The 21,663-nt window shown below is 39.6% G+C and overlaps 4 protein-coding genes across 10 annotated transcripts; 3 read left to right on the plus strand and 1 right to left on the minus strand.

Annotated features, from left to right (window-relative positions):
- The first annotated feature begins 32 nt into the window (after positions 1-32).
- LOC149729157 (adhesion G protein-coupled receptor E3-like) lies at positions 33-4,766 on the plus strand. The gene is made up of 10 exons (XM_089888057.1): positions 33-193; positions 245-431; positions 743-964; positions 1,223-1,464; positions 1,681-1,795; positions 2,039-2,175; positions 2,405-2,764; positions 2,818-2,986; positions 3,117-3,327; positions 3,585-4,766. Exons 1-10 carry the CDS (start codon positions 127-129, stop codon positions 4,500-4,502), a joined length of 2,628 nt encoding a protein of 875 aa, XP_089744183.1. The 5' UTR covers positions 33-126; the 3' UTR covers positions 4,503-4,766.
- LOC149729158 (E3 ubiquitin-protein ligase FANCL-like) lies at positions 4,715-7,964 on the plus strand. Its single transcript, XM_089888084.1, has 6 exons — positions 4,715-4,849; positions 5,060-5,249; positions 5,438-5,771; positions 6,002-6,156; positions 6,501-6,620; positions 6,997-7,964. Exons 1-6 carry the CDS (start codon positions 4,728-4,730, stop codon positions 7,150-7,152), a joined length of 1,077 nt encoding a protein of 358 aa, XP_089744210.1. The 5' UTR covers positions 4,715-4,727; the 3' UTR covers positions 7,153-7,964.
- LOC149729159 (ubiquitin carboxyl-terminal hydrolase BAP1-like) lies at positions 7,124-9,394 on the minus strand. The gene is made up of 4 exons (XM_089888074.1): positions 9,147-9,394; positions 8,751-8,928; positions 8,462-8,581; positions 7,124-8,292 (listed from the first exon to the last, which is right to left on the minus strand). Exons 1-4 carry the CDS (start codon positions 9,326-9,328, stop codon positions 7,465-7,467), a joined length of 1,308 nt encoding a protein of 435 aa, XP_089744200.1. The 5' UTR covers positions 9,329-9,394; the 3' UTR covers positions 7,124-7,464.
- Positions 9,395-9,991: 597 nt separating this feature from the next.
- Positions 9,992-21,626, plus strand: LOC149729160 (MAP kinase-activating death domain protein-like). 7 transcript variants are annotated; one of them, XM_089888047.1, is made up of 34 exons: positions 9,992-10,197; positions 10,389-10,478; positions 10,779-10,946; positions 11,463-11,557; positions 11,765-11,867; positions 12,263-12,349; positions 12,496-12,658; positions 12,892-13,023; positions 13,996-14,241; positions 14,482-14,562; positions 14,807-14,937; positions 15,136-15,261; positions 15,341-15,450; positions 15,755-15,922; positions 16,200-16,285; positions 16,344-16,407; positions 16,574-16,735; positions 17,131-17,267; positions 17,519-17,677; positions 17,879-18,032; positions 18,253-18,384; positions 18,500-18,520; positions 18,629-18,702; positions 18,797-18,950; positions 19,248-19,313; positions 19,411-19,531; positions 19,804-19,936; positions 20,037-20,228; positions 20,348-20,512; positions 20,562-20,622; positions 20,850-20,956; positions 21,015-21,026; positions 21,162-21,231; positions 21,284-21,626. In XM_089888047.1, exons 1-34 carry the CDS (start codon positions 10,085-10,087, stop codon positions 21,400-21,402), a joined length of 4,002 nt encoding a protein of 1,333 aa, XP_089744173.1. In that variant the 5' UTR covers positions 9,992-10,084; the 3' UTR covers positions 21,403-21,626. The 7 variants fall into 7 exon arrangements, with proteins under 7 accessions (XP_089744173.1, XP_089744174.1, XP_089744177.1 ...); XM_089888048.1 differs by having other exon boundaries at positions 16,347-16,407; XM_089888051.1 differs by having other exon boundaries at positions 11,463-11,530.
- The last annotated feature ends 37 nt before the right edge of the window (positions 21,627-21,663 follow it).

A 21,663-nucleotide genomic window follows, 5' to 3' on the forward strand; every position in this document is an offset into this window, starting at 1 on the left:
GAAAACGCGATGTTTCGACGCATGAGATGTCGCATTCAATTCCATTTGTGACGTCACAAACGTTTCCGAATGCATTGCGACCGCGAGTGATTCATTCTAGAAAGCTGAGCGTGTTCGAGCTGCATCATGATACCGCGGGTTTGCGTTTTAATTATTCTCTTGCTTTGTTTGGAAACAAACGGAATAATCGAAGGTAGGACGATGACGTGTGTATTGTGACGTCACTGATATTGTTTGTTATTAGACCATCTTTACGTCGCTGAACACAACGGCCGAAAGATTGGATTGGTTATGACGTCACAGATGGATCGTATTTGTTTTATTGAAGGAATATTCGAGATTTGGCAACCGCGGTTGGATGGGTTCGGTGGCTTCAAGATAGTTGGCCAACAAACCGACCAGACGTTGGGGTCGTCCATGCTTATCATGAAGTAAGTGTGACGTATGCAAGTGTGACGTAAGAAAGTGTGACGTCAGAAAGAGTGGCGTATGCAAGTGTGACGTATGCCCGTTTGAATGAATGTAATTTATTTATCCTCGCGTTGTGGGGCAACGACAGTCATTATAACACGGGTGTTCTGTTTCATACACCTCGTGCCTGCTTACAAGTTACCACGTATGTAATTCATTTATCCTCGCATGGCGGGGCAGTGACAGTCGTTATAACACGGGTGTTCTGTTTCATACACATCGTCCCGCTTACGAGTTACCGCGTATGTAACTTTATGATTATTCCACACAGAGACTTACAGGGCGGGGGAATCGTTGCCCCTTCATACGGATATCAGAAATGGGACGATCACTTCTCCGATCTTGAGTTTTGGTTCTACCAGCTGTACTGCCCCCCTGGATATTTCTCCTTGAGTGACTTCGCTCACCAGAAGAATAAATATGATTGGCAGAACGATTACGCTTGCGTTCATCAGGATTTCGTGGAAAATGCGACGATCGGGAAGAAATATTGGTTAGTATTTTTATATGGGTTTGAAGAACTTTACAAAAGAAGGCGTTTTGTTGTTAATTCCCTTCTGTTTGTAGTATAAATAATACGATCTTCGCAGATGAGCAGTTGGATTGTTTGGCATTGTAACTTGTCAAGATAATGTACCTTATATTTGTACAGTCTACATATTTGTTCGGTAAAAGTGGTCGCTTTGGTTTCTAAATTCCCGGGACGATACGGCTTGCTAACTCACCCCCAACCTTTATGTGTTACACCCAGGGACAGCAAGGGCGACACCATGGGACGAGAAGTCGACTTGTGGTCCATCAACCCACAAACCCCAACAACAACAACAACAATAACAACCTACAACCAATCCAACCACGTGATCAACGTCACCCAAGTTCTTCTACAGGATATGACGTCAAAGTTCTTTGCAGCGACGCACAATAGTGATTACGTCACAGAGAAATTTCATGTTCTAACAATCAAAAATCTATCAACGATTCTTCCGTCACAAAGTGAGCATCGTTACGTCATATATGTATTATTTCTAGTGCTGATCACTAATGGGTTGTCCGAATTGTCAGCCGTACAGAAAGCAATCGCCCACAAAATACATGGTAACTTGTAAGCGGACATGTGGTGCATGAAATAGAGCATCCGTGTTATTATACCATAGTATATGCCATATCCACACGAGCATGAATAAGTTACATTCAACCCTCCTTAAACAGCAACCACCCCACCACCCTCAACCGTCGTAACAACAAGGAAACAAACCGAACAAAATCCTCCAGAAACATCTGGCGCCACCCGTGTGACAAGTATTGTTGACGTCATAAACACCAGGTGCACGTGATAAACCAACCGGAAGTGACTGTGATGTCATACTACCTTATATAAATTCAATGCCAAGTGTTACGTAAGAAGGAGCATTTAAAAGCGTTTATGACGACATAATTTATACTTTGTTCTTTACAATTGTAAATATAAATTTGTTATCCAATAAAATTTATCTCTTCTTCTAAAACGATAAACGTATACATACAATTCTAAATATGGTTTATATTACGTCACGATGACGTCACCCAGGAACCGCAGCTTCGTGTACATCACTCCACCACGTTGTATTGAATGTCATCCTGTGTACGCTGAATGTTGGTGGGTGGACGATAAGAGGGTTTGTTTGTGTTGGCCGGGGTATTGGTTCAACAACAACACTTGCAAAGGTGGGGTATGAGTGTGAATGAATGTAATTTATTAACCCTCGTGTGGTGGGGCAACGACAGTCGTTATAACGCGGGTGTTTTTCATGCACCTTCTGCCGGCTTACAAGATACCACGTATGTTACTTTGTGGGTGGTTGTTTTTAATGATCTTTTTAATGTGTAGTTGAAAGTGAATGCATTATTGACACCGTGTAAGAATACATCAATAATGCTGATTATGACGTCACAGGGGCTGATTCTTTTATCGACCCCGAGATGAAACGATTACAAAACTCAACCATCGTCGATTACATTGATGGTTATGAACGGTTGGCGTCGGATGTTCGTTACGTACATGGTGGTGTGGGGAATGTGACGTCATGGGGTTACGTCACAATGAACATTGTTAGCGTTCCAATGAAAGGGGATGTTACCGATGGTGGTATGACGTCAATGGAGGTAAACCTGGACGGTGATCATCTACGTAACTATGACGTACACAAAGTACAATGGAGGACTGGTGACGTCAGTAAAGATAGTTGTTCGCTAGTGGCGATAGAGAGTTCATTCGATATGACGTCACAAGTCACCATGGCGACACAAGTGGGGGGTGAGTGACCGCTGTTTTACGTAGCTATCCATCTAACCGCGGTTCGAACCCAGGAACCTTCGAATATTATTTAATCAACTCAACCTGGCTTGATGTGACGTTGCTTGATTACGTCACCAATGACGTCATTCCAGCGACGGGTGTCGTCATCTCCTATGACGTATCGAATGACGTAACCCTACAAAAGATTGAACAAGAACATTATAAAGAACACCAAGACAGGTAGGTGGTTACAGTTGTTTGAATGTTACTTATCCACAAGTTACCACGTATGTAACTTTATGGGTGGTATTGGTTACGTCATCTACTTAGTATTGAAAGCATCGTGAATTATTCAACCAACCGCAACCAGGTATGGATCGTTCCTACATGCCCAACAACGGGTGAAATCGTTCAAGTATCGATGTGTGTATCGCGACACCAAGCGAGGGGTGTGGTCGGGTGAAGGTTGCCGCACGGTGTCGCCAGAAAGCAAACACAGTGTGACGTGTAAATGGAGCCATGCAACAATGTTCTCCGTTATTTTGTCGGTTGAATTTCTGACGGTATCTTATAATTTGCAGGTTTGTGGGTGTCACTGGATTAATTAACCATCTCCAAAGTTTCGTCATTCATAACATAATTTGTATTTATCTTTTCATACGTTGGCTACGATACGTTTAATTAAAACAACGAAGAGAATGAAGTTAGCAGCAAAACACAACAGTAGTTACAGAACACAGGACACCCATGCTGTATCATCATTAAAGTTGTTGGAATCTAAAATATCAACCATCGCCGTTTTACTTTTGCAATAATTTCACATAAAAATATTTTTCAGAAATTTTCGATCGTTTGCGAATCGCTGTCGGTGGCGTCGCTCATGGCGACCGTGATTATCCTCCTACTGGTACGTCATAATCTCCATAGTGACAGAACAATGGTCCAGATCAATTTATCCCTCTCTGTGTTGGGGCTTCATTTATTCGCCCTTGCGAGCACAGCGGCCACTACGTCACCAGCAGCGTGCGAGGTCGTCACCGTGTTTATTCATTTCTGTTTGACGTCATCAGTTTGCTGGATGTTTGTCGAAGCTTTTCTGCTTTACTTGAAAACTGCTCCAGGGAATCTAAGGTTCGCTGCTTACTCGGAGTCGAGGCCTGGGGCATTGCATCGGGTCCTCTACATGTTCGGGTTGTGCTTCCCGCTTGTTCTTGTTATAGTGGCTGCTTCGGTTGGATTTACATACGACGTGTATATGGATTACTCGCCAAGCTATCTTGACGCATTGGAACGGCAGAGAATGTGCAATATCACACAAGGGGAACCACCCACACAGGATAAATACCAACGATGTTGGTTGAGTGTGGGATCAAAGATGGTGTTGTGGGCAGCTGTGGTCCCAATTGCTCTCATACTTACCATAAACTTGTGCATACTTATCCGTACAACATCGTTGATATGGAAACTACGACAACAAGCGCTATCTTACAAACCTTCAGTGAAATACCCGAGTGAGCAACGACGGTTGAGTATCTTAAACATGGCGGCCACAGCAAGGGCATTGTTTCTTTTACTTCCAATCCTTGGTATACCATGGGTGGCTGCGTTCCTTGTCAACGCTGGCCAAGACACCGAGGTCTTCATGTACATTAACGCTGGTTTAAACGGTCTACAAGGAGTGTTTATGCTTGTCGTATATTGTCTCGCTAAGCAAGATGTTACAAACGCCCTGAAACGAAGATTTCGAAGGCTTTGACAACAAAGAACTTTAATTGTAATAAATTTGTAAACTATAGTACCTACATTTAAGCCAAGTTAGCAGTTTCTAAATTCTGTCCCCAAATTCTGATCGTTTATACGATATCTATATTTGGCGGGAAACAGCTGATTTAAGGAGAAATTAACTTTTCATCAAAACAATCCAAATATGGTGAAGTATTGCATATTCCATATGTTGTAAATAAAACCAACTTTATTACAAATGAATTCACCGATCGCATTAAATTCATCGAAAACAGTTTACGATGGTTTTGTAAAACACGGTGAGAAGTTTTATCGTTTGCAAGTTCGTGGGGAAGCGGGGCATGGCTCGGTAAAGTACAGGTACATGTATATGTGTGCGTTGGTTGTTGTATATTAGGTTAGTCTTAACCATGTGATGAAATTAAAACTAGTCGATAATAATATAGTCCTGATATTGTGCAGACTATTACTATGACGTGAGGAACATAATCAGACTTGGTTTTCAAAAACTTTCTAATCAATAACAATTTCCCTTCCCCTGGTATAATGTATTAAATTAATTCCTCAAAGAGTTTGTTGTGATTGGAAATTACGTCATATTCTCCGTGATCATCTTCCCTTGTTGAACGAGAGTCTTCAATCTTGTGCCGATGTTTCTACCTTCATATCGGATGTGAAAACCATCCTTGGTGTTCAAAGCGATCAACATTCACCCTCACACTGCTACAAGCATTATGGGAGGGTGTTGAAGGAAATTGAGGTAAGTTTGTGGGAAGTATATTATCTTATTGTGTGTGTGTGGTTTATTGTTTTTTCTTGGTACGCAAATAAATTGTTAATTTTATTCCCCCAACATTTACGATCTTGTGAGACAACGAAATAATGGCAAAACTTTGGTGTAATAGAATAGTTTTTACCAGAATTTCTAACATTAATATATTTCCCCAGGAGGTTGGTTGGGACAAACTAAACAACATCAGCGAAGATTTCAAACTAATAAAGTTTCAGTTCCAAGACAATAGTGAACGGTGGCATTACTTTGGTTTGAAACTGAACGATAATTATCCTCAAGAAAGCCCTGAGTTTATGGTTGACCTGCCATGCCCATTCATACCCGTGTGGGCATGCGGCAGCAACTTGATGACGTTGTGTCAACAGTTTATTGAAGTTCTTGATTTACATCAAAGTTTGTGGGACATGGTTGACGAACTGAAGGATAAATGTTGGGTGTTGGAACCGGAACAACCTAATTATGCTTCAACCTCGTTTAGGATTGCTCTCGGTAGAATTATTTATCTAAATATTGTTGTGTTTTATTTTCTCATGGAGTATTGTTCTATCACAAAACATTTACGATTCAATATTTATTTATTTTTAATTGTTTTTGGGGAGCTATTATAGTATTACGTGGTCTTATTGTTGCTTTTTACTGGGTTTATTGGTTTTGGGTTTATATACCCACAAAATTTGTCTGGTTCGAAACCAAACCATTAAACAACCCTCTCCCCCCAGAGCAAACGACATCGGTGGTGATCGACATCAACCCGCTACATCCAGAAGAAATACCGGATTGTAAATTTCTCGGGTCCGAAACATCCGTTGCCAAACTTGAGGAGAAATATCAACAAGGATACCAGGAGTGGAGTGACAGTTTGTCCCTATACCAGGTTGGAGTGTATGGGGGGTGGGATGAATAGGCTGCTGCATAGTTGTGTTTGGTTGGTGGGTGTGCACAAACTTAAGTAATTTTATTTTAATGAGAATCCAAGGCAGAACAACGACAGTGGTTATAACACGGGTGTTCTGTTTCATACACCTCGTGCTTGCTTACAAGTTACCACTTATGTAACTTCGTGGGTGATTGTTTTTATGTAAACTTTTTTTATGTATGGCTGACAATTTGGACAACTCGTTAGTGACCAACATGTTGGAGCAATTATAATTGGCGATACACACGTAACGCTAGAAGCTACACAAGACAAAATACTAAATAATTCATCCACCAACACAGAACATCCAGATCTTGTTTAACATTAACTTCCACAAACCTCCCAACACAACTTCCATGGAATCCAACTTACAATGTGGGATATGTTATGGTTACAGACTTGGAACGCAAACTCCAACACAGGTTTGAACATAGTTGTTGTTGTCATTATTTGTGGGGTTATGTTTCGTTTATGGATTTTATTTAACAGTCTTCCTCAAGTAGTTTGTTTTTAAATTTTCAATTACCTGCAACTCACTGTGAGTTTACTGTATGTTAGGATTAGCAGCCACGCTTTTACTGTAGTAGTTTTTACCCATAGTGTGTTTAAACGAATTTCAATTTGTTGCTAATTCCCTTCTCTTCATTGTTTTAATTAAACTAATATGTGCTATCGTTTAAGGAAAAAATGAAATTCAGTTTTTTTTCACAAATTTAATTTTGTAGAAAAGTTTATGTTTATCATAATAACCCAACATATGGTGCATGAGCATAATATTAACATGGTGTTTATGAACAGGTATGCAACGATGAGCGGTGCAACCAGATTTACCACCACGACTGTTTAGTTCAATGGTTACAAAGCATTCCTGGAGTTAAAAGGAGCTTTGGTATCATATTTGGGGAATGCCCTTATTGTTCCAATAATATCAAGCTCAAGATTCTACAAGCGTGAAATATTCATCAAGTCATGGGGCGGGTGGGTTTCAATCCATACTAATAAAGGCAGTATACGATCTTTTGGGTAAAATCTGGGGTGACATTGTTAAAATACAGTTACACTCATAGTTGTCAAACATAGGGAACCTCATTGATTAATGTGGTGAATGCAATATACTTTGGCTATGCTTGTTTGTAAAGACACCTGTTTTCCTGTTAAAACTGATTGGCTAAATCGTGTCGATGTCACCCCTGTTTCAAACTCCCGAAGACAGGGAGCCTATTACACACCCAGGGCAATGGGTTTCTAACTTTTACACGCCCCCTCCTACTTCCTTCTGTATCTTCTTTTCTCCGGTCTTCGTTTCTGCTTCGGTTGAACGATCGTTCGTTTGCGCGGTTGAATGATTGGTTCCAATATATTCGAAAGATGCCCCCTCTCCTCCAACATAGCGAGGAACAAACTGATGAACGGAACATAATCGTGCGTCCTTCGTGCATGGTCAACCTTGTACCGATGTCTTCGTTCGTCTTCCTCGTTCAACGAGACCTCACATCGATCCACGCCGCGCTTCATCGCACACAATATTAACGAACATTTCGTTTCCAAATCATCTGTCCCACAAGTTTCAATGACGTTTATGACATCATCATCAAAATGTTCAAGTAGTTTTTTAGATTTCAAAATTTCAACGAAATCTTTGTCACCATTGTCATGTTGGAAGCCATTGTTTTGTAACAAATGAGGTTGTTTGTCATCAATGTGCGTTTCATATTTTGGTTCGAATTTAAACATTTCTTCACAATTCGTTTCCGATTTCTCCAGAATATTGTTCATTATTTGTTTCACAGAAGAATAATCGTGTTTAAGTTGGTTTAACTTTGTTCGGTAATGTTGAACTTGGCATGGCACGACAGCCATGAGGTTGTAACGAATATCGTGACACTGTTCCCCGCCGGTTGCAGCAGTGATCCGCGATGTTACAACCCTCCTCGCCATATCATGCCAAGCGCCATGTGTGGGGAGGGGACCATGGTCGATGGGAAACGGTTTCAAACCATCGAGTTCAAACAACCGTCCTTGGAACGGAAAGTACGAGGTAAAGTGAAACGCTTCAATCGTTCGTGCGGATGACGTGAGGCCGTTAGGTTTGTTCTGGTGGGGAAAGTTGGTTTAGGGGAATGTAACTTATTTATCCTTGTGTGGTGGGGCAAAGACAGTCGGTATAAAACGGTTTCTGTTTCAAACACCCTGTTTTGTTTATGGCAGACAATTTAGACAACCCATTAATAACTTGGCCAAATGTTTTACATTGTATAGTGACCTGTGTATCAAGTAAAGGGTTGGTTTCCGGCCTCGCATACTTGCTGTGGGAATACGCCAACTCTGGAATGTTTCCGATCGCGAATCCTTTCATCTCTGGGTTGAAGTTGTAAGTGTCATGCTGGCGATGAATATGACAGATTAATATTCTACAGAATAATTACTTGTGTGGTGTCATAACCCCTGTTATTTCATAACGAAAATGACATCCAAAAATCTACCAGTGTTGGGGTCAGAACAGGTGGACCCAGTTGAACCTCAGGTTTAAACATAAGTTTCCACGTCTTTACCTTGAGCCGAGATATAAGTGAACCAAGTTCCACATCATCACAGTTTAGCAACACACTTAGTAAAGCATGCGTGGCGCACGAGTTTGGCACAAGTTGGTGAGCAAAGAACATTTTGTTGACAATTTCCTCATCTTTACAAAAAGGTTCGTCAACTGTGGCTTGGACCTTTCTTCGCGATCTGTGTAATCGTGTTCAGAATATTAATTTAATTTACAATTCGCTAGTGAAAATAAAGATGTTCGGAACAATGAGAGAAGGGAATTAGCAGCAAAACGAAAGTCGTTTAAACACGTTACGGGTAAAAGGTTTGGAAAAGAGCATCAGCTGAAACAGCTATGCGTTAAACAATAATTGTGTTACATTTGAGAATATGGCAACAAATATGAGTAACTTTACCTCCCAACTTCATTCCATTTGAATAAAAATATAAATCCATAAACGCTTCCTTTTATAGTTTCTTGTAGATCGTATATTTCATCAACTTGAACGCCTTTTACTCCGAAATCTTCAACCAGCAACGTAAACAATCCTGGGTCACTTTCTAATTCTTTCCACCCGCCTATAGGCATTTGAGTCATTACACTATCACTATAAAACTACAAAACAAACAATTTTAATCAAAATTTGACAAAAACTACTATTTTTCACTCAATTTATTTGTAAACAAAATATGAAATTTCCTTTTTTCTCACATTCTCTCGAAAATACAAAAAATGCTTTTTTCTTTCTCTCTCTTTTGCTGAAAGTTGTGCACGTGTGTTTAAACATGGATACAATATACATCAAATTGTAATAAACAAATAAAATGAAACTATAGTTTCAAATTTAGGTGAAACAGATATCACTTTTATTGTGGCGATTCATATATCGTGTGTATGTTACTATCGCTTAATCGGTTTCTCTCGTTTATTTAAAAGAAACAAGCAAGAGCAGATTGGAGGCGCCGGGAGGATATATGAGAGAGCGTGAGAAGAAAGTATTTCTACTGCTTCTGTTGTTTGTTTCTGAGATTTTGTAAAAAATCAATTTTTACAACTTTGGGCAATGATTGTGAAGAGAGTTGCTGTAAATGCAGTAGCGACGTTTACTGCGTACAAGTATCAGTTATAACAGTTTATTTTATTACTTAATTGTTGGTAATAACGTACATTTAGTAGTGCATTAGGTGCAGGCCCACATTATTTATTTATCGTCTAATTATAATGTACGGAAGAGTTAATTTGCGTTAGAGTGAATCAAGTAATGTTTTCTGTTTCGTTTATTTTGCAGATAATTTATAAGCAGATTCTATTTGGTGATTATGCAATAATTTTAATTTAAATAATTTTGAAATTATGTCACACAATGGCAATAAAAAGGAGGTGTCACGTTTAATCGACTACCTGGCGATTGTTGGTGTCAAGCATCCCAACGGAAGTTCCAAACAAAACCCGGTGTTACTTCATAGGTGAGTTTTTAATTTCTTATCTCTCTACTTTTCGGCCCTGTGGCACGGTTGGTTGGCCTGCATCCAACGATAATGGGTTAAAGGCTCGTGGGCAAGACACTTAATGCAATTGCTCCAACCCAGTGGCCTGAGTTTCATTCCTTAGTATATTGCAACCAATGGTTTATATTAACCCCCCCATTCCACCCCAGGTACCCCGAAACCAACCACGCCGACTTTCAATTCACCAACGAGGTTTGTTACTTCTGCCAACCTGAGGGGTGCATCAACGTTTGTAGAAGGTTTGTCACAAATTAATTCATAAATATGATGTTTCCCAACCTTTCATGGTTCGTGGCCACTTCAGTGACGCTCAACACCCGTGCCCCCCTGCTACATTAATAAAACAACATTTAGCATGTTTTTATATATTATTTCATTCACCACAAAGCAGTTAGCATGAAAATGTGGCTCTGCAAATATTTCGTGGATGTTTTGGACCCACTGGGCCCTAGTTGAGGCAGCAGTACAACATTATAATAAACAAGGCCATGAACCATCACTCACCCACAAACCCCCACATTAACCCCCAACCCCCGCAGGCCAAACAAGATCCTCCACGAGGACACATCGTCGTTCGTGTTCACCCTCACGGAGAAAGATAGTGGCTTCGTCAGGTACGGGGTGTGCGTCAACTTTTACCGACCTTTCGAGAAGAAAGATTTAGCAAAACTTCGAAGCAAGAATCGCCAATCAAGAACAAAGATAAAGTAATGAACAATATATTTGTGTGTGTGTGTATTGGCTTCAATGTTATAGATTGTAAACTAAAGCTACAAAGCAAGAATGTGATCAAGCATTGTTTCACTCCGGTCTACGACCTCCTGATATATTGACTTGAAATATTTTAATCCCAATGTTAATCATATTTTCCAACAATAGCAATACCGATCATTATCACACGTTTGTTTATATTTATCCATGAACGCGAGAGGTTTATTGTATTTTTGACTTTGTATAAAATGTTTGGGTGACATCATCAATATGACATCATCATTATAACATCATCATTATGACATCATCATTATGACATCATCATTATAACATCATCATTATGACATCATCATTATGACATCATCATTATGACATCATCATTATAACATCATCATTATAACATCATCATTATGACATCATCATTATGACATCATCATTATAACATCATCATTATGACATCATCATTATAACATCATCATTATGACATCATCATGATCTAAATATTTTAACAGCACAGCGGAAACACCTGACGCAACCGACCAATTAGGAAACGGACAAAAAGTTGGAACAATCAACAAAAGTGATGAAACAAAGAAACATTGTTGTGGTGATTGTTGCGTAATAGTTGTTATTGTTTAATGTTATGTTAATATATATTATATGTGAGCCATTATCAAGGACATGGAGTTTATCCCGGATTTGCCGATCACCTCAATAATATAAAATGTTAATTATATTATTTTACACGAATATTAAATGTTTAAACCCCACCCTTTATAACCCCCCACCCATTATAACCCCCCCCCACCCACAGAAATCTTATCGAGCCCCCAACGTAAGCACAGAGCGTTCCGTACCCACACGTTGACATCTTTATGCATCATCAGCAGAAACCCTTTTATATCAACTTTCAGAAGGTTTGTTTATGACAACACACACTGGTTTATGACATCACAATAACAATGACCATTGTAGCTATTGTTCAAAAGACACATGCCTTTTTTAAAAGTGCTTGTTCTGTTTCAGTTAAAATATAAATAACTTCTGTATCTTCATAAACAAGAGGCAGCACCTTGGTTGTATCCTTGAATATAAAGGTTGTGATCTTCAGTAACTTTTCCCTTATGACCAATGAGCATGGTTCGGCGTATGCAAATACTCGCAGCACCTTGTTTGATCAAAACATGTTTGGACCCATAAGTTTTACAAACCCCTGCATATGGTTTAGAGAGAATTATTTTTTGCTTTCGGCTACGTCATTGTTTATGACATCACATGTTGGTTTATGACATCATCAACACATTATCCACAGATGTTTATTAACGTTGAAACGAATAATTGAGGCGTGTTATCAACGAACCAACGCCAAGAATGGGAAAGGTTCGAAACATACGCAAAGGTAACCGTATGTTGTGGTATATGTGTAATGTATTGTGCCCAAAACCTCTTTTCTTTTAGGAATAAAACAGTCGGATGCAAAGGAGTTTATAATAATCTTTTTTAATTAAGATAAATATGAATATTAACCATTACTTGTCCCTGCAGCATATGGAGTGTCCTTGCTGGTTGTGGGGCTGGCAATGTGTCAGGTGTTGTAACCCACGATCTACGGGAGATTGAATCGTGGATCGCAAACCTTATATCTTGTCCTGTTCCTTTACCCGGGAAGAATAAAGTTACGTTACAGTTGTTGCCGCCCTGCGTGCAGGTATCATCATTATACTTTGAACATTAGGTATAAACAATCTATTTTTATCATTGTTTGAATTGAAGTTTGAACTTTATTTAAACAATGATGATGATTTTATCATGGGCTTAGTGTTGGTGTTAGGTGTCACCCTAACTTTTGAATTGTCTCCATAAAACAAGCAGAGCCAAAGTATTTTGCATTCACCACATCAATGAGGTTCCCTATGTTTGTTTAACCCCCTCACCCCACAGACCCCGTCCACGATAGCCCTCCCAGACCCAACCCGTCTCACCCTACTCGACTTTCCTCTCCATCTACCGTTGGAGTTGTTGGGAATCGAACTTTGCTTGTCAACGCTCACTGCTGTTATGCTCGAACATAAGGTATGGTGGCATAGATATCATATATTCTAAACATTAGGTGGCAGTATAGTGTTTCATCCGGTTCAGTTGTGAAAAACAAACATGGGCAGAAAACCAAAGACAGTAATGAGTGAAATGTGCGGCGGAAGTATTATGAAGGAAGTCCTGTATTACATCATAATGACCATAGGTGCACGGGTCTATAATCATGTTTCGTGATTAATATCACGTGATCATGATGTTATGATTGACACTTCATGATCATTGTATCGTGATGAAATAATGGATTGTTTGTCGTAATTGCTCATTGTTTAGTTTATTACCCAACAATGAGAATTGATTCCACGAATTCATGAAACAACTCAATAAATATTTCACAAAAGGAACAAAAACATATTTGAATCTCAGTGTAAAGTCAGGAGTGTTTTAACTAAATAATGAAATGTGATATATATATATATATAGAGCATGGTGCGGCACCAATGCATTGCAATGGTAGAAACTTAGGCAAGAAAACTCCGCTGGTTTAAATATTGATTTTTTTAATCAATAAAATATATTAGCCGTGGTGTAGGGGGGTTATTTTTATATGCTTGGTTAAAGTTGGAAAGTATAAACAATATATCAACATCACCCTTGGCACATATCTTTATACCATCATCGTTCGCAACATAATCCACCCACAGTATTGTTGAGTGGTTTGAATAATTAATGAGATTCCCAGCAGTTGAAACATGGCTGCTTTAATTATTTGGGGAAATACTTTGTAACAAATAAACTTCAATACGAACATTACAGCGCTGATGTATAAGTTATAACTTGTGACATCATTACAAATATGTCCCAGCATACGATGTTATGTTCCATCTTTGATCTACTTTATTGGTTTTCGAACATTTCACTTCAAAATATATAAAATATTTTCACTAATGTTAAACGTTTGTGTTTCACCTAACGTATACTGTTACATAATAATAGATATTATTCACGCAGGTGATTCTAATATCCCGTGATTACAACGCACTCACGATGTCCATCATGGCTCTCATAAGCATGTTGTATCCCCTGCAATATATGTTCCCGGTGATTCCCCTGCTACCCCAATGCATGCCGGGGTCGGAACAATTATTACTTGCCCCCACCCCATATGTGATCGGGTTACCATCCTCGTTTATTGAATCGAAGAAACATTTCAACTTCCCCAACGATGTATGGACGGTGGATCTCGATGCTAACAAGGTGAGGACGGTGTTTGCTGGTTGATGTGTTTGGGTATATTGGGCACCTAACGCTCCAACCCAGTGGTCACTAATGGGTTATTCAAATTATAAGCCAAACAGAAAACAATCACCCACCAAGTTACATATGTGGTAACTTGTGAACTGGCTTGAGGTGTATGAAACAGAACACCCGTGTTATAACGACTGTCGTTTCCCATTAGTTACACTCACCCACCATTATAAACATTATAACCCCCAGCTAACCCCGCCCGCCAACGGGATGTCCCTTCCTCCCTTACCCGAACCACAAGGAGGGTTGCTGAAGAACCAACTTAAACAGGTGACACGCATGTTGTTGTTGTTGTAATGAGTGTGGGAGAGATTTTCTGGCAATTGTTTTGCAATCTTTAAGCATCAAAGTGTCCAAATACACAATACTGAGGGTAAAGGGTTCAAGGCTCGACGCTGCTAGTATAGCATGTGTTGGGTATTTAATATTACAAAACAAATAACGGGAAGATCTGCAGATGAATAACATCACATGTTATATAAATTACCTCCAACAAACAACCCCCCAACCACAGGCGCTACAAAGCATGTCTCTCCACAACTCTGATGTTAGGGGTGAAGGGAAACCCCCCAGGACCCCAGATGAAGAGACGTTCAACCCGACAATATATGGGGGCGACGTGGACAGCGTGGATGTCGCTACAAGGTAATGTATGTTGTATAACAAACGGCAATTACACAATGAGGTTGAAGTTTGTGTGCAATATTGGAAATAATTCTCATGGTAAAAATGCCAAATAACTTTTCAGCAACTTTTTTCCTCTCTTTAATGTTTTTACCAGAAGAGCTGAGTATATCTACCAATATTCCGTTCTACATCGTAACAATCTGATGTCTTATTCAGAGTTGCAATGATAAGATTTCTATGTTCGTCCAACACCCTCCAATATTACACGGACCACACTCGCACGTTACGATTATATCCTCGGCCGGTGGTGGCGTTTCAACAACACAGCTTCATGCAGTCAAGGTAGGCTGGGGTTTCATTATATATTGTTCCGCTCATTGTGATTGATAATTAACAAACAATGGTGTTTATGACATCACAGGGCGAAACCAAGTGAGTTCACGCTTCAGTTGTCGCAAACACAAGCCGTTGAATATTTGGGCGAATGGTCGTTGTCGCCTGATAATGTGGCTTTCCTGAGGATTAATAATAGTAAGATGTCATGATAGTTCATGATGCATAAGCATATTGTAAACTTGATAATAGTAAGGTGTGATGATATAACTTAAACATAATTGTGTTACAATATAAATAAGTGTAAGAAACAAAACATCCAGCTATTAATATGATACCTCCCCTCGTACTTGGTATTGCGCAATACCATGGCCTGTTGCTTTATCATCGATCAAACTCACTATTGTGCGCATTATTATTGTAAGTGCAGAACTATGCACGTAAATGTAAAGTTTTTTCATTAATTGTACGACCTGATATTTATAATATTTCTATGTTCCAGACATATTTGATCCCCAGTTGATTGGGGACAAACCGAAGTGGTTTGCGCACAGTTTGTTCAACGTTGACCACTCAACACACGATGGCAGTAAAACCTTGGTTGTCGCGGTAACGATGGCGGACGAGATAACCGGGGCCGACCAATCAGACGCACCCACTGATGAAAGTGGTAATGTTGTTTCTATGTTGTACATAGATATCATATAATATGGAAAATGTTGTTTCTATGTCATATTCGTGGATGTGGTGAAAGAAAGTTTCAAGATTACGAAACTTATTTAACAAGAACCCCTTTCCGCGCCTTTTACACAATTTATGTATTTAGCATGGGAAATAAATAAACCTAAATAAAAAGAATTTTAAATAAACCTCCTAACAAATTAAACCCTCGCTCCCCTGTCTCCGCCACTACTCATAAACATCATATAATGCGAGGAAATATTCAGGAAGTGAATCGGAACTTCTCTCGGATGATTACTCGTCGTTTTCCGATTCCGATGACTCAGCAGAAGTAAAACAAGTTGAAACTGAGGTTTGAAGTTTTATATTATTTCTATAGTTGAATCTTTTATCTAACGAAGTTATTCAAGCAGGAGGTCGACGAAGATGTCAATGGTGTTGAAGATGAAGGTGTTGTTGGGGGAGATGAAGATGGTAAGCATATACGCAGTGTGCAACAAATGTTAAACAAAAGCAGGGAACAACAAAAGGGGAAAAAATATTTTAATTGTTTTTTATTTTTTTGACTCACACAGTTACTAAATTATTTTTATACAAAAATTGTACGTGCCACTAAATGTGTGCCGTGTATGCCCAATAGAACCACCCCCCGACCCCATCGTAACCGCGGCAACAAGTGTGGATTCCCCCACCACATCGACTGCGTCCAGCGATAGTGATGTCACTAATGATGTCATAGCAACCATGTCACCCATGGCAACCAAACCACCAGAACATCGATCACCGTTTCCCAGCATCAAAGGTTTGTTTGTGATTTATAATAATGTTGATTATTTGCCGACATTGTGACTTGGATCTGAATTTTATTTTAAAAAATCAAAAAAAATCCTTTATCTCTTTTGGAGGGGAAACGCAGTTTTCTAAACCGAAAGTTTGTTGCTTAATATGAAAATGTTTGTGTAATAGACAACACTGCACCATTGTGCCAGAACCCTCATATATCAGGTTTTATATTCCCGTCCATGGTTCTGCTTGGACCTGCCAGTATAGTGTTTAACATTCCTTGAGTTTTATTCCAATCGAAAGTTTTACGAAAGTAATTTTATTAATAACTGTTAACTGCGCTTTATGTTTAAAAATATCTGCTTTAATATGATTTCTATGTACCAATGCCTTGTTAATATGATTTCTACCCAGCCCCTCGTAAAACCTTGATTGATCATCGTTCGGTTGTTCGCCACGGATCACCGCTTCCACCCACCATACCCCACCAATCACCCGCCACAAATACCGCGACACACCTCAATAATAAAGATAATCAAGGTTTCCTTAAAGTAAGTTGTTGTTGATTGTTCACCTTACGTTCTGTTTCATAAACCTCGTTCCCGCTTATAAATTACCATGTATGTAACTTTGTGGGTGATTGTTTTTCCGCTGACAATTAGGATAACTGGTTGGAGCAACTGTTGATAAGTGTCTTGCCCACTCATACGCCCACAATGGTGGCATTAAACGTGAATTCTTAGCTAGAAGCGAGTGCTTTCATCCATTATGAGTTATGACATCACACATTATGACATCACAGGACATGTGTGAAGGTGTATTAGGGGGTCACGGGGTCGGTTGGTTCAACATGAAACGGGTACGTAAGTTGATGGAATCGGAGTCGCTGAGGTTGTTTCTGCTTCAACGACTCAACCAATCAACGCAGGACGAGGGAAATAATGATTTTGTTGAGGACATTGTGAGTTTGTGTGTAAGATATTACGGTAGTGTATTGTGGGGTGTGGGGTAATTCTGCTATTCAAGTAAATCGTTTTCATCGGGGTAATACAATGAAACTGTTAATGTCTAAAAAGTTGTTTAACCTTGCATTTTGCCCCAAAGCAACAACTTAAATATTATTTGTACATCCATGATGAACCCAAACAACCCACATTAACAGGAGATTAGCATCAAAGTTTACCGTGGAATGTTGGAGTTGTTGAAATGCGTGTTGAGTGGGTTGGAATGTACGTATAACACAAGGCATGGGTTGGGGGGGATGGCTTCTACATTTCAACTTTTAGAGATATCGCACACACATTATTATGCGAAAGGTATTTCATGTTTATTGTCGTTGCATGGAAGTTCGCGTTGGGATTTTTATTTTGATGTAAATTTTGTTTTTTTAAATTTAACTTGATTTTTATTTCTTTTAAAATATGAGTTTATTGTTTGCTAACAATCTCCATTATGTTTCATTGTTCCACTCCTTATTTTGCACGAACACCATTGTTTTGCATGAATGCACGATTATGACATCACACTTGGAATTAGAATTGAAACCAAAAGATCGCGAAAGTTATCGGGGAAGTATCGACAAGTTGAACGACTCGCAACCCAGTGATGTGGCGCCACCATCTGGCCCGTTTGACACTCGAAGCTTGGCCGAAGATATCTCTAGTATCGGTATTTATTTCTTTGTTTGTTTATTTTAATTTTTCTAAGTTGCATGTTTATTATTTAGATGAGTTTGATATTGATAAGATAGTTATCGTGTTAGCTTGTTTTCTATTTCTTCTAGTTTCCAAACTTGGGACACAAGGTTCGTCGTTTGTTTAAGAATAAATAACTTTGTCACATAACGTGTTGTTTACATTGTTGTTCAATATTTAAATATTTCTTACATTTCTAACAAAATATTTTGCAAAAGTTTCGAACAAAAGTGATTCTTCAAGTTCGGGGAAAGATGGCGGGAGTGTGAAGAGCGTCCCACATTTATCGGAGGTAAGATGGTACAGTGTTACAAGCATAGAAATACAACCAGATGACCACGTATCATTCATGTTGATTGACACCTGTCACCCACATTGATTGACAGGACCGCATGAGCCTCGCATCGGAATCCATGAGCAGCAACCATCCACTGGAGGAAAGAACATCCGAGCTTCGGTATAGGAACGGAAAGTTGATTCGCGTCGATTCTGACTTCGGGGACGACGAGGAAAGAATCTTCCTTTATGAGGGGTTGCTGGGTGGGTGTTGATGTATATTCCCGTATATATGTTTACCATATTTACCCAGCCTACTGTATATACACTGTTACTACATTTCACTTGTTTTGTAAAACATCTTCTGGCGTTTATTTGCGAACCGATGTTTGAACGTTCTATACTGGTGGTCGTTACCACGGTAACACAACAGTACAATACAAAGAAACCCTGGCAAGCAAATAACTTCCAGGAAAGCTGTTCTTGATACCAAGTATAGTAATGTCAGCGTGATATTATCTTAATTCATAATTTGACTTTTCTTTCCTCGCTGCTTTGAAGGAGGTGGGAAGTCGTCCTTGTTGATGCAGTTGGAAGGGGCTGCTCTTGAAACTACCTTTAATTTAAGTAATTGGGGTGTTGCATGTTCGCTTATACTGTTGATAAGCTTTGATGTTGTGTCTATGTTGTGTTATGTACCCAACGTAACGAACATGTACGTTAGGTAAGGAACGTTCCAAGGTTTGGGACGAAATGCAATTCTGGGAGGATGTGTTTCTCGATGCTGTTGCCATGGAGAGGGACGCCGTGGGAATGGATCAAGGACCTACGGATATGATTGAAAGGTGGGGGTGATGTCATGATGATGTCATGATGATGTCATAATGATGTCATGATGATGTCATTATGATGTCATGATGATGTCATGGTGATGTTACAGACCTGATTAGATACATTGTGGGGGTATTTATTTTCTCCACGAATTCGCTCATTATTTCAATTTCAGAATAAATCCACACAAGTTGCTTGTGATCAAAACTTCTGTAATTAACTTTAATAAATTAACGCAAACGAAATATTCAAAAATTAACCTGTGTGGAAATCTTTGACCCACCAGGTACCGAGCGTTGGGGAGCAGTGAGAGGAAACGATTGGAAGACGAGGAGGATCGGTTGTTGTCCACCATGTTGTATAATCTTATATCATATATGTTGATGATGGGGGTGCAGTGTAAGGATATTAAACGGAAGGTGGGTGAGGTTGTAATTGCTTTTCAACAACCTCAACCTAGATTTTTTCGTAATTTTTTACTTTTTTTGCAACGTCTTGACTCTGATTGTTACACCGAAGGTTCGTCGTTTGTTGGGGAAGTCCCACGTGGGGTTGTCCCACAGCGCGGAGATTAATTTATTGCTTGACGTCGTGCATGAGTTGCGTGGGGTGGCTGTGGATTTGAAGCCGTGCGGAAGTCGTCACATCCGGAAACAATCGTTCGTCGTTCATTCGGGAACAGATACAACGGGGGATGTGTTGTTTATGGAGGTTTGTGATGTCCTAATGTGGGGTGTGATGTCATAATGTGGAATTGTGATATAATGTGTTGTGGCATATTGTTTGCGATACCACACTGTATGAAATACATAACACTCACCCCCCACCAGGTATGCGACGATGCGATAATCGTGCGCACAGGGTTCGGCACAATATGCGAACGATGGTGGTACGAGAAGTTGATCAACATGACTTTCTGTCCCAAAACTAAAGTTCTGTGTTTGTGGCAACGTAAAGGACAAGAAACGCAACTTAATAAATTCTACACGAAAAAGGTAAAAACGTAAAGTTTTGTTTCTTTGTTTATTAATTAAATATATTTAGTGTCGAGAATTGTATCGTTGCGTGAAAGAAGCCATGGAGAAAGCAGCAGCTCGTCATAATGGTAAGAGGGGCGTTGGGGGTGTGGTGCCATGTATGTGACTTTGTGGGTGATTTATATATGGCTGATAATTTGGACAACCCATTAGTGGCGGGATTAATTCCAAGTAGAATGTCTTGCCCTGGAATAAATACGCTCACAATGGTGGTAACACTGAGCCTTGAACCCAAACCCTCTAGTATACAAGCAAGCACACCGCCCACCCACCCATACTAACCAATATAACACAGAACCTGAGCTTGGAGGGGAGTTCCCCATCCAAGATATGAAGACGCACGAGTGTGGGTTACTTCAGGTCACCCTGGATGGCATCAACCTTAAGTTTATCAACAGTCAGGTAACTTTAGGTCATTATTCGATAACTTTGGGTTAATAATTGAAATCTTGCATTGCAGGGGGTTAAAAAGGTAAACCTGCATGTTGTTGTTGTGTTTATGTTGTTTACGTATGCATTATGTTTCCTATGTTGTATGGCTTGTGTTCCATGGCTTGTGTTCCGTGGCTTGTATACCGCGGCACCCATGTAACTTTGTGGCTTCCAGGTTTTTCTTGGCTTGAAGACGATTCGCAAATGCAACACCATCAAAGGGATATTTATCCTTGAGGAATATAGTAAGCCATCTTCATATTAAACCTCACGCGAATATTAACCATGTGTATATAGATCGCGACACAGATGAGGTCACAATACACAAGTTCAAGTCAGCGCTCGCTAACGAAATATGCTACGCTGTTTTATGTTTGTTCTCGTATGTGGCAGCGGCACGGAGGGCTGACCGCTGATGTGTGACGACCCCTCGACAGGGAGCATGGGGCCACGACGTTGTGCCGTTATATATTGTGTTTATGTTGTGCAATAATCGTGGTGCAATTCAACACAACCCGTACTTAGTGGTGATGGTTACTTTTGTACAAGTTTTTATTTTTTATAAAATCAGTAAACCATAAATTTAATTATAATGTAGATAATATATTATCTTTATGTCGTAATAAATGTTTCTAAATTATATTTGTGATTCTATGTGACGTCATAAATGGTTTGAA

This window comes from Ciona robusta, chromosome 11 (genome assembly GCF_009617815.1).
Source record: "Ciona robusta chromosome 11, ASM961781v2".
Classification (NCBI taxonomy): domain Eukaryota; kingdom Metazoa; phylum Chordata; class Ascidiacea; order Phlebobranchia; family Cionidae; genus Ciona; species Ciona robusta.

Bases quoted from the DNA above. Each gene is read 5' to 3' on its own strand.
- LOC149729160 (XM_089888047.1), top strand. From the start codon at position 10,085: ATGTCACACAATGGCAATAAAAAGGAGGTGTCACGTTTAATCGACTAC. The intron at 11,868-12,262 runs GTTTGTTTATGA...CATTATCCACAG, and splicing joins TTTATATCAACTTTCAGAAG to ATGTTTATTAACGTTGAAAC. The intron at 18,951-19,247 runs GTGGGTGTTGAT...GCTGCTTTGAAG, and splicing joins CCTTTATGAGGGGTTGCTGG to GAGGTGGGAAGTCGTCCTTG.
- LOC149729157 (XM_089888057.1), top strand. From the start codon at position 127: ATGATACCGCGGGTTTGCGTTTTAATTATTCTCTTGCTTTGTTTGGAA. The intron at 194-244 runs GTAGGACGATGA...GTTTGTTATTAG, and splicing joins AACAAACGGAATAATCGAAG to ACCATCTTTACGTCGCTGAA. The intron at 2,987-3,116 runs GTAGGTGGTTAC...AACCGCAACCAG, and splicing joins TATAAAGAACACCAAGACAG to GTATGGATCGTTCCTACATG.
- LOC149729158 (XM_089888084.1), top strand. From the start codon at position 4,728: ATGAATTCACCGATCGCATTAAATTCATCGAAAACAGTTTACGATGGT. The intron at 4,850-5,059 runs GTACATGTATAT...AATTCCTCAAAG, and splicing joins CATGGCTCGGTAAAGTACAG to AGTTTGTTGTGATTGGAAAT. The intron at 5,772-6,001 runs GTAGAATTATTT...CTCTCCCCCCAG, and splicing joins CTCGTTTAGGATTGCTCTCG to AGCAAACGACATCGGTGGTG.
- LOC149729159 (XM_089888074.1), bottom strand. From the start codon at position 9,328: ATGACTCAAATGCCTATAGGCGGGTGGAAAGAATTAGAAAGTGACCCA. The intron at 8,582-8,750 runs GTAAAGACGTGG...ATTCATCGCCAG, and splicing joins CACTTATATCTCGGCTCAAG to CATGACACTTACAACTTCAA. The intron at 8,293-8,461 runs GTCACTATACAA...TTTCCCCACCAG, and splicing joins ACCCTTTACTTGATACACAG to AACAAACCTAACGGCCTCAC.